General features: G+C 42.8%; 1 protein-coding gene across 5 annotated transcripts in view; it reads left to right on the top strand.

The window, feature by feature from the left end:
* Nucleotides 1-15203, top strand: part of KIAA1958 (KIAA1958 ortholog) — a 60630-nt gene extending 45427 nt beyond the window's left edge. For 2 of the 5 annotated variants that reach the window (XM_052701327.1, XM_052701328.1), the window contains one exon: nt 1374-15203. In XM_052701327.1, coding sequence (XP_052557287.1) covers nt 1374-2419 — 1046 coding nt within the window. In that variant the 3' untranslated portion in view covers nt 2420-15203. The remainder of the gene's footprint in view (nt 1-1373) is intronic. The other 3 variants (XR_008210643.1, XR_008210641.1, XR_008210642.1) reach the window with 3 other exon arrangements.
* Nucleotides 15204-16943: the final 1740 nt, after the last annotated feature.

Here is a 16943-nt window from a genome sequence, read left to right as displayed (position 1 = left end):
TCAGCAGACTGGTAAGGCGGAGTGGGCAGGAGGAGCAGACACAAGCACTGATGCAGAGCATGGCTGCCCATGAGCTTGGCCCGTAACGGAGAGGTGGTGGGAATTTTGCCAGGTCCGGTATGACTTTGTGGTGTGTATGTAGGGTGGGAGATAACAGGTAAATCCCCTGTTGCTGTAAGTGTAGTAGAGAAGAGACAACAAAGTGTATGTGATTTTTGTAATGAGATAGAGCAAAAAAGGTCTTTCCCTTTTCCCTCTTTTTGATAACTGAGAAAAAAGGAATGTGTCATTTACAAGTACAGAAAATAGTCAAATCATTGGAATTTTCCTTCTTTACACATACTGCTCATCATTTTCTAAAACCATTAAGGCTTATCTTATCCATAATGACAGTTCTGCCTATGTGCTTATAAATTGCATCCTTGTAAAGACAGTTTCCACATGCCAAGAAAACAGTCTGTAAGTACATGCATCACTTCCATGTAAAAAGCTTTTCATTTTATCCTTATGACCAGCCTGAAAATTGTCATCAAGAATCATCTTTTGAGTCACATCTGGATGCTGTGGCTTGATATGTCACCATTTGCAAGGACCTTTGAATATAGCCTTATGGATCAATATAAAGTTGTTTCCTGAATTTGATTTTTTTTCTGCAAAATGAGAAAAAAATGTTCACGATTGCACTACATCTGTCCAGGTACAGCTTGATTATGTAAAGAAGCTGTAAAAACATGTTAAGTGCTGGCAGTTTTGATATTTTCTAATGTGAAGTATTACATTATTTTTTATTCTTTTATATTTGTAAATTACACATCACTGTGTTGTACCTGCTAACTTCTTTCTTAGGATGTGCTGCATTATTTTGTAGTGTGCATTTCTGTCTATACTTATTGGCTCTTTAGAAACTTGTCTAATTAAAAATAATTATAGTATCATAAATTTAAGGCTTTGGTTATTCTTTGTAGAAAAAATGTTAGAACAAATACAGCCCCTTGTTTCACAAATGAGTCAGTTCACAATGGGCTCATTACTCAGACTGGGCTCAGCATGTGGCACTGGAGTCCATGCCTTGTGTTTGTTCTGGAAAGCAGATTGCCTCTAATTAAACAGCTTTCCACAGATCTCTGTGCACAAAATTGTATCCCAGTGTCATGAGGAGCTCACTTTGTGCCATATTCCAGTCACTAGTTGTAGAACTGAAGTTGACTTTTCAGTCATGTGGCAAGTATGTAATGATGTTTTCAAGTGTGCTTTGTGAAATTCACTTTCATTTCTTTTCGTTCATTCTTTTAAAGGAAATTTGCTTTGGGAAAAACCTTTCACACAAGCTAACTGCTCTTTCTGTGTTGTCTTTTTCCTTCTCCCTCTTCCAGACCAGGATGAGAGAGCAGCAGAGCTCAGCAGGGAGCAGAACGAGAAGACCATTCGCAGCACACAGACAGCTCTCCGCAATTTCCGCGAGTTCCTCATCTCCAAGTATCCCTCTGAGACCCGAGAGATCTACGTCATCCCCTGCAAAGAGCTCGATGCGTACCTTGCTTCGTTCTTTGTGGATGCCAGGCAGAAGGATGGGTCTGAATACGAGCCAAACAGCCTGGCCAACTATCAGTGTGGGCTGGAGCGTTATCTGAAGGAGCATAGGTATGGATACAGTATTACCAGGGATAAGGAGTTCAAGAGGTCCCAAGAAGCCCTAAAACAGAAGCAGATAGAACTGAGGTGTAAAGGTAAAGGGAACAAGCCACACAAGTCCATGAAGCTCACCTTTGCTGACGAGCTTATCCTGCGCAAAAGAGGCTTGCTAAGCCGGTACAATCCTGAAGGGCTCTTGAACCTTGTCTGGCTGAACAACACTAAGGCATTTGGACACTGCACAGGTTTTCATGGGTCCACCCTCAAATGGGGAGACATCCGGCTGCGGGTGACAGAGACGGGGTTGGAGTACCTGGAGTGGATGGGACCAGACAGTGGAGATATCAATGCCAAGAGCAAGAGAGGTGGGACAGACTCTCGGGTGTATGCCACCCAGCACTCCCCACAGACCTGTCCTGTGCAAGACTACAAGGAGTACGCCCAGAGGCGGCCTCCAGCCATGCGCTATGAGGATGCACCTTTTTACCTGTCAATCAAACCCGTTGTCAACTTGGCTGCCCTTCACTGGTACAATTGCCAAGCTCTGGGGAAAAATAAGCTTGCCAAGATGGTAAAGACAATGTGCGAGAAGGGCAACATCCCTGGCAGGAAGACCAACTTCAGTGTCTACCAGAGCTGTAGCACATTGTCAGAAGCTCAGAGCAACCAGCTTGTGCTGATCTGCAATAACTTGAGCCAGCAGGCTGCCCAGTCCATGGCAAGCCATACCAATACTGGCAACTTCATAGTGTCAGCATCCTATGACTCTTCCTCTGACACAGCTTGAAAGAGGGGTATAACTTGGACAGATTTTTCTCTTCTGTTTTGTTTTAAGTATTGAATTTGTGCCCAATAATACACATCAACTGTGATTGTACACTACTCTCCCATAGCCCTCTCTCCAGTGTTGATTCACTTTATAAAAAAATATAAATATATAATATATTTTTCTTTTTACAGATAAGTCAATAGAGATAGTTTAGTAATACTAACATAGTATTTATAGTGTTAATACAAAAATGAATGTTACTTGTGGGTTATAATATAATTGCAGATTTTAAAAGGACAAAAATGGTTCTCAGGCAACACAAGATAGACTGGAAATACCCTTTTTAACATGCACACATCAGTGACTGTAATTCCCCAGGGAGACTTACGTAGCAATTCTATTTTAAAGCATTTTTTTGACTTCTTATGTTAACATGGCCTCCTAGAGTGGAGGAGGCAAATCTACCACTGGCTGCTGCTTCTTACCTGCTGGCTTGTTCTTGATCAGAAATACAAGGAGATAAGAGATACATCAATGTAAGTCTGTGAAACCATTTACAAGAAGTTTTCTCTGTTGTTTTTTTCTTTTGTTTTGTTGTCTTTTTTTTGTTGTTGTTGTTGCTGTTTGTTTGTTTCCTGAGGCTTATTTCTGCCAGATGGAAAAAAAAATCCCAAAGTCAGCAAAAGGCTATTTTTAACTTTTGTTTTTGTTGATTTTTCTGTTATCAGAATATCACTGGTCTTTAGACTGAAAAGTATTGTTTTCAACGGTAAGCAAAGGTATGTTGGCAAAAACAGTCGTGTACATAATTTTAACTAAGCACTGATCATTAATGTTTTGTCGCTGTGTATTCTTAATGTAAAATCTACTGACTTTTATCCACTCTTTCACTACTCTTGGGGATGTAGGTGTGCAGAAAAATTCATTATCTTATCCCAAACCATTCAGATAAAATGCATCAAATCTGTCCTAAGCCATTATTCAAACTCCACAAGAAATAACATAGGGATAGTTTCATATTTTCTACAGAAGATTAAAAAGATGAGTAGTTTTAAGCACTGGAAAACAAATCAAAATCACCTATGTGTAATCTGTTTTCATTGCAGACAATGGAAATTGTGTATGTGATTCTTAGGGAAGAATTTGGTCCTTTAAATACTTGAAATAATGAATGGTGTTGTTCCCGTATTTGATTTTGTAGCATAGTTGTTCTATGAGTACAGGGAAAACACTAACAAATTAAGTGTGTCAGTGAACCATTACAATTCTTGACTTTTAAAATGATGTATGGTACCTCTGCAGTAATTCAGCTTAGCTTATTCAGCGTTACAGATGGAAATGTTCCACTAGCATACCTTAGCAACTTGGTAAGTCTATGGACAAGTCCCTGACGTGGTATGGTGTCCTCCAAAGTCCATGAAAGATTCAGCCTCAGCTCACATCCCATCAGACTGATACTGAGGACTTTTCTTTTTGCTTTTGTCCTTCTTTAAACTTCATTGGTTTTATTTCTTTACATTCTTTCCTTTCTTTTATGTAGTTTAATTCTGCAACTGTGCAGTAAACTCAGTCATCACTAATTTAAAAAAAAAAAAGTGCAACAGTAGCAGAAAGAAATAAATTATCCCACCTGGGGCCATTTAAAAGTTGTTTTTGCTGTTGCTGGGATGAGGTGTGTATTCCTGTGTATGAAGGAAGTGGCAGAACACCTGTGTCTCACTTAATCCTGGAGGTCTGTTTTGGACAGGGAGTGATTAGCAGATGTCCCACAAAAGGTTTGGGAGCAGAGGTTTCCTCTTTAATGAACATCTGTCCTCCCAGGAAGCGTCGTGCAGGTGACAGAGCCTGAATGATCACTCGTTGTTCTGCACAGCAGAGCTACTATCATGCCTTGGTGCTCTGTGTGCTGGCTGCCCTAGGGTCTGGCACGCCAAGGCAGGATAATCTTATCTGCAACCCCTGAGAGCGCTGTCTCTTAGTGCTGCAAGGTAGGCATTGGTGTGACAGGCACTCACATTGCAAAGCTGTGCTTTTGTGGCTTGGTTCTGAGGCTTGACACAAAGTGTTGGCACTTCTGAAGTAACTGCAAGTGCCTGTGACTGCCTTGCCGTGGCAAATCTGGTAAAGATGAAGGAGAGGGAAACACAGACATCTGCTGCTTTGCTTCCACATGAGGCCAACCAGTTGTCTTTTCATAGCAATGCTCTACATGTGATACAAGTGAAAATAATTTTGCAAGGCTGATGTTGCTCTCTGTAGGATTTCATTGCTGTTTGCTGCTGAGTACTCAAGTCACTGATCTCTGTATGCAGTGAGTGCTAGGGTGTCATGCTAAAGAACTCATTCATGATGTTCTGTAGAGCTCCACAAGGGAGCTGCTAGGAAGGGTTTTGCTCTCAACTTCCCCCTGTGCTCACCTCTTAACTATTGCAGAACCTGACCCATCTTCCTTTCCTCTCCCAGAGTACAAAGCCAGGTACCTGATGGCCTTTGTGGAACAGCACATTTCCCTCTTTGCTGGGAAGACTTGCCTTGAGGTTGTACAGAAAAGTAACTACCCCATGATGTGGCTGTCTGTTGTTTCTTCTCAGACCCCATAAAACATGAAACCAAATTTAGTAGTAATAAACAATTTCTCTGGTTAGGGTTTATTGCTTCACAGTGGGCTGTTTTGTGTGGACTAATAACTGTGGTAATCCCACTCATTTTGGACTAGATGATCTTATAGGTCATTTCCAACCTTGTTATTCCATGATTCTGTGATTTTCTTGTCTTTGAGAAGGCAGATCACTGTCTGCAGATGTGCAGTGCTGCATATGGTCTGCAATGTTCTGATTCACATCTACACTGTAATTCAGCCCCAGCACAGATCTTGATCTTGTCTCCAGCTCCACTGTCCATATATAGAATTGCTGTCTTCAGTTTTAGGGTGATTTGTATCTTGCTGTGCCAAGGCAATGTCTCTGATAATGTTGCATGTCAGGAACTGTTGCAAGTCTGGTTAGGAGGTAAGGTGTGAATTATGTGTTCTCATTGTAGGAGCCTCAGCATTACAGGGCTGTGTTTTCTCTGCTCTGTGGCATCTGCAGTAACTCCAGCCCCCAGTGATGCTGATGGCAGATTGCCTGGCAAATTCTGATCAGGCATCCCCAAATAGACTACTTGTAGAAGCAGTTAAGCACATGTGGCCAAAATATGATACTGAAGGAGTATCATACTCCAAAAATAGGTACGTTATCTTTGAATGGCATTTAGCACCACATACTACCCAGTCTTCATTTGCAAACAATCGCAAGGAATTGAGTGATGACAGCCTAATTAATTATGATCTGTATTAAGCTATTGAGAGTGTCATTAACCCACTGGGAGGGAGACTTCTGATTTAAAACACTGGTCATGGTTTTGTTTCTGCTTGGCAGGAGTGTAGTGTCCCAGCTGCCATGTTGTTGCTGACAGATGGCAACCCATTTGCTTGCTGTCATCTCCCAGTGCTTTGAGGGTGTCAGAACCTGCTCACCAGTAAGTCTCATGCTTACCATCATGGTGTGGATCTGCCCCAGTAAAAAGCCATAGGGAGATGGTCAGGGAGTAGTGCTGCACTCTTAAAATCATAGAGTCATAGAATAGCTTGACTTGGAAGAAGCCTTAAAGATAATCTCATCCAGTGCTCTTTCTTTGAGCACGGTTGATGACTGCTAGATCAGGCTGCCCCAGTTCCCAGCCAACCTGGCCAACCACAGCTTCTCTGGGCAACTGTGCCAGGGCTTCACTGCCTTTTGAGTAAAGAATTCTTCCTAATATCTGATCTGCAAGCCTTCATCTCTGCCTAGGGCCTGGTGAGTCCTACCATAGCTCTTGATACTTCACTACTTCTTACCATGGAATCAAGAGGCCAGCTCTCAGATCACCATTCAGCTCCTATACAGCATAGCCCAGGTGTGGTGGCTGAGTGGGTCACTTGCAGAGATCCCCTGCAGGCAGATGACAGTGCTTCTTTCTTCTCTCTTTTTCCTTTCCTGTTTTCCTGACTTTCAGCTTTCTCTGATCTGGTATTGGACCTCATCAATCAGCTCACTAGCCCAGCATAAAACATAGCGCAGAGGGGGAAATTGAGATAGTTCTCTGCCAGATTACTGACTTGATTCTGCTCAAAAATTGATTTGCAGCTCCAGAGGGAGAGGCAGAGGAGGATGTTCCCTGTCTAAAGGCTGCACTGCAGCTTTGGAAACCCATCAGAGATAATGCAGTGGGAGCACCTTCTGTGTAGTTTGCAGCTGTTGGTTGCCTTCTGAACTATTACTTGTGCATGTATTTGTGGCACTGTAGGCTTGCACAGGGTGTTTCTATTCATAATGGTAGTTGAAGCTGACATTCTCAATATCTGGGTTTTGCAAACTGCCTGTTAAATTTTCAAATACAAATTTATGCAACAAAATGTGTTTTTAAGTACAGTAATTTTATTAATTTTAAGGAGAATGAAATACTGTTCTGAACTACCTTGTAGACTAAGTTAACTAATTTATGAAGCATATCTAAAACAACAGTACATACCTTATTCATTTACACAGTTCAGTAATTCTGGGATAGCATCCACGCCGTTGGAGTATAGGACAGTCTAACAATGAAAGTAGTGGTGCACGTTCTCCTTTGTGAAGAATATCAATGCTTTCAAGCTATTTTCTATTTTTATTTTTAAAAGCTGCTCATCACTAGTATTCAATCTACAGTGTAGTTGCCCACTTATTTCTCTTAGAAAGGAGTGTAGAAAATGAGATTTGAGCAGCAACTTTTATTGCTGTTTGTCCCTTCTTGCCTGTTTGTGACTGTCTTCCACGACAGGTTGTGCAAGTGATGTGTGATATGAAGACATGGATCAGGAAGAATTGGTGTTGAGTCATGGCAGAGCCTGGGCTGCCCCAGTTCTTGCAGCAGCCCCAAGGGAACTGAGATGCTGTATATTCTACATTTCTTCCCTTCCCAGCTCATATTTACCCCTTTTTTGTCTCCCTGCCTGAGGACATCCCATAAGTGCATTGACTGACATTGACTGACGTGGTGTGTGGGCTGGTTATTCCTCCCCACCACCAGCTGCAAGTGACTATGGCTGACCAACTGGTCTTCCCCATCCCCAGCATCCCTCTCTCCATCCCTTTGTACCTCTAACGTTCCTTTCTCCTGGTGTTTGTCATAGGGGAAGGGGACTGCTCTGTGGAGGGCAGCACAGAGTTCCCTCCCTGCTATCAAGTGCCCTTGTGCTTTGGGGATAATGTGCTCAGGGCAGGCTGCCTCGCTTTGAGTGCATGTGGTCTGTGGGATACATGATCACTCACAGGCTTGCATCTCTTGTCTCCCAACACTCTCCCTTTCCCTTCTTCTCTGTTTTTTATGGGAGTGCTTTCAAATCATAAAAGGAGAATAGAACACAGTGATGTGTTGAGGGCCAGTTTTGTGCCTTTGCCTGGCCTTCCAATGATGTCTTTAAACTGAGTAGAGATGACTGATCCTCCTCCACAGTTCATCCTGGACTGACACTAGAGTGGAAATCAATTTGTCTTAGGCAGAGTGGGCAACAGGAAAGCAGGACCTCCTTGACGCCCTACGGCCATTTGAATGTATGGGAAGGAGGAATACTGACGGGATGCAGCGCTGAGGTTAGATTTGCCTGAAATGAGCCAATGCATGCTAGGTTAGCGGGGATTCAGCTGTACACTACTAAGTGTGGCTGGCAGTGGATCTGCACTTTTTAATGAGGGTTCTTTGTTAAACATTAGCGTTAACAAGATGGTTGTCTTGCCTAATGTGAGTTGCTGTCCTTGTTCTTAAAATGGGGATGTATTTTCTTCTATTTCTATGCTTTCATGTAAGTGCTGAATCTGCACGCTCTGCTGAGGAAGAGTGTGAAAAGAAGGCAGTCCAGCATAAAGCATGGCTATCTTCCTAGCAGGAGAACTGGGACTGCACTTTCTGGGGATGGTCGCCATGCACCGAGCCTGCTTTGTAGCCAGGAGCACTGGCACATCATCCGGTATCTCCCACATGTCTGATGGCCCTATGCAGGGTCAGCGTGGGTGTCACAGCACCTCTCTGAAAAATCAGAGCCCTGGGCCAGCCAGGTAAGGCAACTGTGCTTCTGCATGCTGAGCAGGGGAAGGCCGTAAGCACAATTCGGCGATGGTGCTGTCCCTGTGTGCAGGATGGACATATGCAGCTGGCACATGGGGCTGTGATGTATCTCTGCGTAGGTTTTGGAAAGCTGAGCACCAGCAGGAATGTGGAGGCTGGTTCTCCATGATGCTCTACTGGATAACGTTAGCTGGCAACGGAGTGATCCTTCAGAGGAAGGCAGGTTCCTCAAAGCCCCAAGAAATGGTGTGGCTGCATGGCTGCCAGCTCCACCAGTGAAACCGAGTGCTGGTTCCATCCTGCCTCTGGGGCTCTGCTGATGTTGTCCGCCAGCACCTCGACTCTTCCGAATCCAGTGGAGAGGCACTGACTGCAGCGCAGCGTGGGAAAGCCCCACAGCTTGGAGATGTCTGTGGGCTCATTGAAAAGTCTGACAATGGCCATTCACTGGAGTATATTCAAAGCAATGGGGATGTCTAAAGCTTTAACTCCTAATCTGACGGGGAAAAAATCAGTTTGGCACAAAATTTACTTGTTCCATGAACTGATGGGTTTTAACAGTCTCTAGAGTTTATGTCTCAAGTCAGAAATTTATTTTCTCTGTTTTCTCACTTTGTTTAATGTTGGTTGGTATTATGAACAAAATTTGTTTTTGTTTTTTTTAAATACAAATGCCATTAAATGTCTGTGCATTGGAAATGGACCTACTGTTTCCAGGGGATTGAGACACTTCTACTTTCTCTTTTATTCTGGTGCTCAGCACTCATTACATAGCAGCCACTGGTCTCTGAAAACAATTAGTACTCTTTCAGATTTATTTGATCTGTTGTAGTTAATAGAAGATTTATTCACAGTGTTTGGGATTTTGTATGGTAGATGCTAACTCTGATGCTAACTTTTACGCTACATTTGGGAATTTTGGCTAGCTCTGTTCTGTACAGTCCATAAGCATCATGCAAATTGTGAAATTGCCAAGCAAGGGGAAAAGAATCAAGAAAATATAAAATGTTCTTTAAAATACTGTATTATTCTTACTCTAGAAAAAATAAACTCTTAACATTAATTTTAATGACGCTATCTTCACCATTTCAGCTGTTCTTTTTGTGAACAGAGAAAACTCTGCAATATTCCTCAGGCTTAGAATTTGATCTGCTTTGTAAAGGCTTGTGATCCTGCTGAGATTGTCTTCTGCATCATTATAATGTGTTCTCAGCTGGCCTGAATCACACGCAGCCTCAAGTAGTGCCACATTGCTCCTGCCAGTATTCCTCCTTCCCTTCTGCTACGTTGCATCCAGGCTGGGCTGCTCCGCACAAGGCTGGGTGTCAAATGCAGAGCAGAAACACCTGAAGCACTCAAGACTTACAGGCAAATTGTGACATAGAATGTGTTACAAGAGTCTGCAAGCTGGCAGGGGGAGAAGGGAGAAGTAGATGGCAGTGCCCACAAGCCCAAGTGCTGCTGGTGGGCAGAGCTCGGTGAGGAACGCACCCCTGGGCTTCATGTTTCTACCCACCTTGTTGTCACAGATGGGTCTGAAACCTGAAGGAGAGGACATCATCCAGCCACTGCTTTGTTGTCTGAACTTGTCTGTGCCTGCATGACCCACGTACCTCTGGGTCATCTTGAGACCTATTAGGCAGACAAAGTTATTCAAGACATAAAACAAAGAAATGGCAAAATGTCTGAGTATAGTGAAGGCAGTGGAAAGGCAGTGGAAAAGCCTGGCAAATGCAATAAAAGTTGTGGTTTTTTTTTTTCCCTAAAGAAGGCAAGCGTAATCCTCGTCTTTAAGCTATCCTTTAATATCCTACTTTGTTTTACACTGGAATTAGAAAATCTTTTCCATTTGTTTTAATTATCTGCTGACTTTAATTCTGCCTTTGAAAAATGTTTTTGCTATGACAACCCCAGCTATGCTGAGTAGCATTAGGGAAAAACAGTTAAAGTAAAGCTTTTATCTTTCCCTACATGCAATATTTAATCATTCTAATCTTTTAATATGAATGTGGTTTCTCCCATTCTGAAAATTGACAAGATTAGGGCTGCCTCTCCCAAAATAGCACTTCAAAAGCACGTTTTGCTTAGGCATAGCTAGTGCAGTACATAACCAGCTAGCAAAGCATGGGAATTCCTGTAAGTGACCAATTGATTCTCAGAGTTAAACCTGTGTCTGAGGCTAACTTTCACGTGCCAACTTTTCTAACTCTGCCTAAACTCAACTTTTTTAAGAACAGTTTGTAAAAAAAGTACATTCTTTTGTTTTATATAAAAAGGGTGTTAAAAGATTCACTGTTCTGCCAAACAATAATATTTCTATGCACTGTATCATTCAGTGGTGTTGCTGTTGAAATTTTGCATGTTTTCTGGACGTTCTGACATCCGTATGTTTATGTGGTACTTGTAGAAATGCTAACCATTGCTGCTGTGATCAGAGCCACTGAAAAACTGAGAGCTGTATGAGAAGCCCTGCCAGTCAGCAGGTATTTCTGTATGTCACAGTAAATCTCTGCGTTCTGACGTTGTTTCCTGTGTTAAGCCAATGTTCAGTGCCTTCTGGAGAAGGAACCAACATGTTGCAGTAGGCAGGAGGTGCTGAACGTTTCATGTCTTCTGAACAGGTGACCACTTATCAGCTTGATCCTTAAAGAACAAACAAACAAAAAAAAGTATTAAAGAAAATCTTGAATTCTCCATCTTTCTTTGAGGTGTCTTCTCATCAATTTTAATTTGGAATAAAAAAATTAAGATGCCCAACCAACTGCCTTGATGAAGCTAAAGGCTCCCGCAGCCGTATGCCAGCTGTGAACGTGAGGGGTAAGACATTCCTGTGGATAGCTGATCCAGTGATCAGCCAAGCCTGTGAGAGCTGTTGTGGAGTTTGCTAAAAATGCCTACTAATGAAAGCAATCCTCTGACTACTGTAAGAAACTGCCAGCTCTCCTAGCAGCTGTGAGCCTGCTCCTGTAAACAAGTGTCAGCCTGGTCAAGTGGTGGATTCCAGTCACTTTCCCACCTCCGCTGAAGCCACGCTTTGCTGCCAAATGAGCCTTGGATGAAATTCAAGCCTGAGATTTTTGGTCTCGTTCTTTCCAATTGCTTTCATGGCAGGCGGGCCCTGTTTATCAAAATTCTGACACAGCATTTTCAGCTCCTTTTCCACCTTCCCCTTAGAATCTGGCAGTATAGCAGATACACACATACCCAGAATTAATTTTGACTTAGCTAGGATTTTGACAGGCTGAAATCATACCATATTGTATTTGTACAACAGAAACAAGCTGTGGGTAAAAGCGTGATCTGTCACAGATCCCTGCCACCAGGCACAGTCAGCTGCACCTGGTCTGCTCTGAAAGTACCATCTTATGTGCAAACAATGAAGGGCTATAGCCATTGTTTCATGATCTCTGCTGACAGGTGAAAATCTGCTAAACATCCTGAAAAGGTTTTCAAATCAGAATACCAGAAAAAAAAAAAAAAAAAAAAAACCAAAAACCTGTGTGACTGGGACAATAACAGAGAATTGAATTCATTCCTGCTGCTCTGAAGCCATCTCTGCACCTCTGTACAAGGCAGTTTGTAGCCCTTGGTGTGCAAAGTGCTTCTCCCAAAATAGTTTACATCACAATCTTCAAAATTGCCATTCCTTTTTGTCGCACCTGGAACATTTACAAAAAGCAGTATTGCAAGGTGCAGGCTGGACCACCCTGGAAGTCTGTCCATGCAGTAGTCCTCTCCCACAGACCAATGGATTCAAGGTGCAGTCTTGCCTCAAATACTGTGTTCATTTCTGGGCTCTACAAAAAGAAATTGTTAAGGTCCATGAAACAGTCTGAAAGACAGCAAAAAAAAAAGCTAGAAGGCAGAAAAAAAGGTAGAAGGTTTGGTAGAAGGCATGTGTGGCACTGTGTGAGGAGAGGTGGGCAGGCCTGGGTTATCGTGTGTGGAGGTGGCAGAAAAGTGGTCACTGCTCTGCAGCTCCCTGAGGGGGAGCAAAGGGACATGCTGGGCTGAGCCCCCTGGTGGGACAGAACGCAAAGGAGTGGCACAGAGCTGCACCTGGGGAGGATGAGACGGGGCATCGGGAAGCATTCCTTCACCATGAGGGCAGTCCAACTGTGGAACAGGCTTCCTAGAGGTGACACAGCTGTCAGTGGCCATGGGGGGTTTGGGCAGTGTGCTCAGTGACTGCTGTGACTGTTGATTAGCAATTGATGTTGAGTGAAGGCCCCTTCCCACTGAGTTGTTCTAAACATTCCTAGAACATTTCTGAAATCTCAACCGTCCAAAAGTGATAAGGGTGCTTGAGGCCTTTTGCAGTATTTCAGTTCCCATCTCGTGGATGGAATAAGGCTGTCCTCAGAAATAAAGGGCCATTTTATTGCTCTAAAATCCAATGGCTTCTTCTTAGAATTATAGAATCATAGAATCGCTCAGGTTGGAGAAGACCTTAAAGAACATGAAGTCCATCTGCAACATAACCGTACTACCCTAACTCTAGCAACCCTCCTCTAAACCATATTCAGCTGCTTTCTGATGCCAGCTGAGACCAGCTGCAATGAGTTTCTCTGTTGTTTTTGGTCTCTAGTGGCTATGTACACATGAACACATCTGCGCCAGTGCAGTGAGGAGTTTCTGCTCCACAGAACTCCTGCCTGCATAGGCCTGATATTAGGTATGCAAGGCAGTGGCAGAGAGTCTTATTCCTTGCATTTTTTGTCTTTTTAGCTAGGTCTTAGTCTTCCAGTCCAACTAATTGCAGAAATTGACTTAGCAATTGCAACCTACTGTAGGGAACCTGCTTTGGAGTGAAGGATCTCCATAAGTCCCTTCCAACCCCTATAATCCTGTGATTCTGTGATCCTGTAATTGGTAATTGGTCCTTAGAGCTCCTTCCCACACACTGACCCAACCTGCCAAAAGGTGTGTCAGGTTCTTGCAGAACTACAGTTGTATATTCCCATCTTCACTTTGACTGCAGATGCATCTACACTGCCTTCAGCTTAGATTTGAATCAGAAAAGCAAACAGCACTGTTTAGTTAGCTCTTTGCATGCCAGAAATCCAGTTGTTTTACAGATGCAGACGTGGCGTTAGGTTTCAGCCTGCAGCCTGCAGTGTGTGAGAAGTTTTCCTGGCGTTTGTTCATTTTTCACCACAGCTCTCTGGTTTCAAGAAGCAAATGGGCTGATGTTAATGCTGTAGTGGATTTGATGCCACTGCCCCATCAGTGTGATGCCTTCTGTGTACATGTTGTAAGCTCCTGTAATTGTGTTTTGACCTAAGTGCACTGTGGTGCAGGAAAAGCTTTTTGATTTTTATTATTATTATTATTAAATAATAAAATAAAACCCTATTGCATTTCTGTCTGTGCTGCTGAAAGGAGACAAGAGAGAATTTATCCATCCACATCCCACTGGAATTTTGAGGCTAACTTAGGTTTCTTTGGACCCCTTTGCAAGCCCCAGTTGTAATCCACTATATTAGGCAGAGACGTTAACATGAGCAGTGATACATTTCTAACACTAAAAATGAAGTTTTTCTGTGGGACCTTCTCACACTGACATCTTGCCTCTGCATTTCGGAATTTATATATTTGTACATTTGTTAGGGAGAAGGAAGATTTTAGTATATTTTAATTAATTAGGCTTTGCAAATCCAGGATATCTGAGAGAGAGAGAGAGAAGGTTTACTGGATTTTTTTTCGGAAGACATCAGGAAAATTGTCAACCCTCAGAGCTACCTGTTCAACTTCAGACCTGGTTCATTCTGGATCTGAAAAAGAACAAGAGACCTGGAAAAATAAATAAATGAAGAAAAAGTCTGCACTGGTAAATGAGGAAAGATTCCACAGCCTTCTTCAGCGCCAGGTCCCCAGCTGCGTTCCCAGGTCTGCCAACCCTTTTACTTGATGGCTGGATAGGTTTTAACTCATGTGGATGCCATGTTGCTCTTTCTGCAGCAGATTTCTAAGAAGCAAACTTCACATTGGTTAAGATCCTTGAGAACAACATCATCATCTGTGTCTTATGACACTTTTGTGCCAGCTGTACTTTTTTCCCTCACTTCAAAGTGCTCCACTCCTCTTCACTGGGGGTGGAGAAAAGAGATGCTTTATTGCCATCTGTTGCACCACACTTCAGCCAGGTGCCTCCTTGGCTTCCCTGAAAAATGCTTCTTTGGGGTGATTGTGTATAAAAGTTTATTAAATAAGAAGACAGTAAAATCAAAAGGTCTTTTTTTTTTTTTTTTTAATGGTCTGGATTTCATCCCCTGCTCACTTATCCAATAATTGGGCATTGATGAAGCATGAGTTCACTGTTGTGTTAATTGGAATATTCACTTTCACCAATCTGCAACTTCCAAAGACACTCTGATCTTTATCACACTCTGTTTTTATCTCCCTGTAATAATCCTTAACATGTCTGGTTCTGCTGTGTTAGAGGTTGATTTCACTGTCCACACGACATTTGCCACTGTTGTAGTGTGACTTTTTATTTCTGTTTTTTAATATTTGCGTTGGTACAGCCTTAAACTTACAGAATTAAAAATCATTTCAGAGATAATCAAGATAGTCATTGATGTCTGTGGTAAGTGCATGCTTTATTCACAGTATTTTGTCTGTAACTAGGTGTAGCGACCAATACTCATATATTTAATAAACTGTCTTCTGCAAAGTTGACTGCTTTGTTTAATCAAATGAAGGCAACTTACTTGGAATTCTGAGGTCCATTCGTGTGAAAAGCCTCACAGCCCTCTCACAGTTCTCACGTATGAGTGTCATCGTAGTGGGAAGTTCCTGTGCACCTGTGAAGCATTCCAATTAGCAGAGTGCAAATAGGCTCAGCAAGAAATAGCTGCTGCCGTGCCCTGCTTTACTCCTGGGGTCGTGTTACAGGGGAAAAATTAAACAATTGCTTACGTCTTTCCCTGCTTAGGAATGTGCATAAAAACAAGCTTGACTTTAACTGTGTGCTTATTTAATCGCACTGCAGCATGAGATAAAGCATATAAACTCAGAACGTTTTGGAAGTCAGGTATTTTCTGGAATCTGGTCTGGTTAAAATGGTTCTGAGGCACAGGAGAAATTCCTAGAATCGTAGAACGACAGAACGGTCGGGTTGGAAGAGACCTCAGAGCCCACCCAGCCCTGATCCCCATGCTGCTGCCCAGCAGGTCAGGTTAGAACAGGGCCCATCCAACTTGGCCTGGAACACCTGCAGGGATGAGCACCTGCAGCTTCTCTGGGCAGCTGTGCCAGGGCCTCACCGCCCTCTGAGTGAAATTTCTTTCTAACGTCTCAGCTAAATCTCCCCTCTTTTGGTTTAAAACCATCCCTCCTTGTCCTGTCACTGTCAGACAGTGAAAAATGTCAGTCCTCCTCCTGTAAGCTCCCTTCAAGCACTGGAAGACCTCAATGATGTTTCCCCAGAGCCTTCTTTTCTCCTGACTGAACAAGCCCAGATCCCTCAGCCTGTTTTCCTCATAGGAGAGGTGTTCCAGCCCTCCAATCCTCCTTGTGGCCTTCCTCTGGACTTTCTCCATCAGCTCCGCATCCTTCTGTTCAATAATATTCTGTTCTTAATCTGTTCTCCATAAAATTTCATTTTAAGATTGATCTAGAATAAAATCAAATGTGCCTGCAAGGATGAAATTATTTTAAGACAAGTGTTTCCCAGGTTGGAACACTCAAACCCGGGATTTAAAATTAGTAGAGCAGAACATTAAAGCAAATAAACCTCTCTAAAAGAGAAGCACTCCAAATGGAAAAACAAAACAAAGCTTTGACAGCTCCATGGAAGTTCCAAAGCTCCATGGAAGAGCTGCTGTTGATGGGATGATGGCTGTGTTAGAGGAGGGTGAATTCAGATATAAAAGCCTGAGAAAAAAACAAAACAAAACAAAAAACAAAACAAAAAAAATTAAAATCATTCAGGTAACCAACATGTTTATGCTGGGGCTGAGACCTCAGTGCATGACAGCAAGAGCTGAGTGACAACATGGGTGTGGGACAGAGGAAAATCGCTCCATGGAATGTTCTGCAGATGGGTTTCCACCACCTGGCAGATTCCACCAATTAAATAGCTGTGTGCTGCCCACAGTGGTGCTGCCCTTCAGCACAACCTCTGAGGGGCAGAGGCACCATTCCAGAGGCCCTGCAATTGTTTCAGTGACAAGTGCAAAGAAAATGCAGAGGGCCTGGGATGAAGGGGAAGATAAGTAACGTACGGACAGGTAAAGACAGTCTGTAAGGAGCTGGTTTATTTTGTGATACACTCCAAAGAGAAGCAGGGCTTGGCTGCCATCCCTGGAAAGGGTCACATGATTTCTTCTTAGAGTAGTCTAGTGATTTACATTACAGCTTATGCTAATTGCTTAGTTCTCAGAATAATAGGGAGAAAAATAAGAAATAATAAGAA

This window comes from Tympanuchus pallidicinctus, unplaced genomic scaffold (genome assembly GCF_026119805.1).
Source record: "Tympanuchus pallidicinctus isolate F22 unplaced genomic scaffold, pur_lepc_1.0 scaffold4, whole genome shotgun sequence".
NCBI lineage: Eukaryota > Metazoa > Chordata > Aves > Galliformes > Phasianidae > Tympanuchus > Tympanuchus pallidicinctus.
Note: the sequence above shows the minus strand (reverse complement) of the source record. Positions and strands in the feature narration are given on the sequence as shown.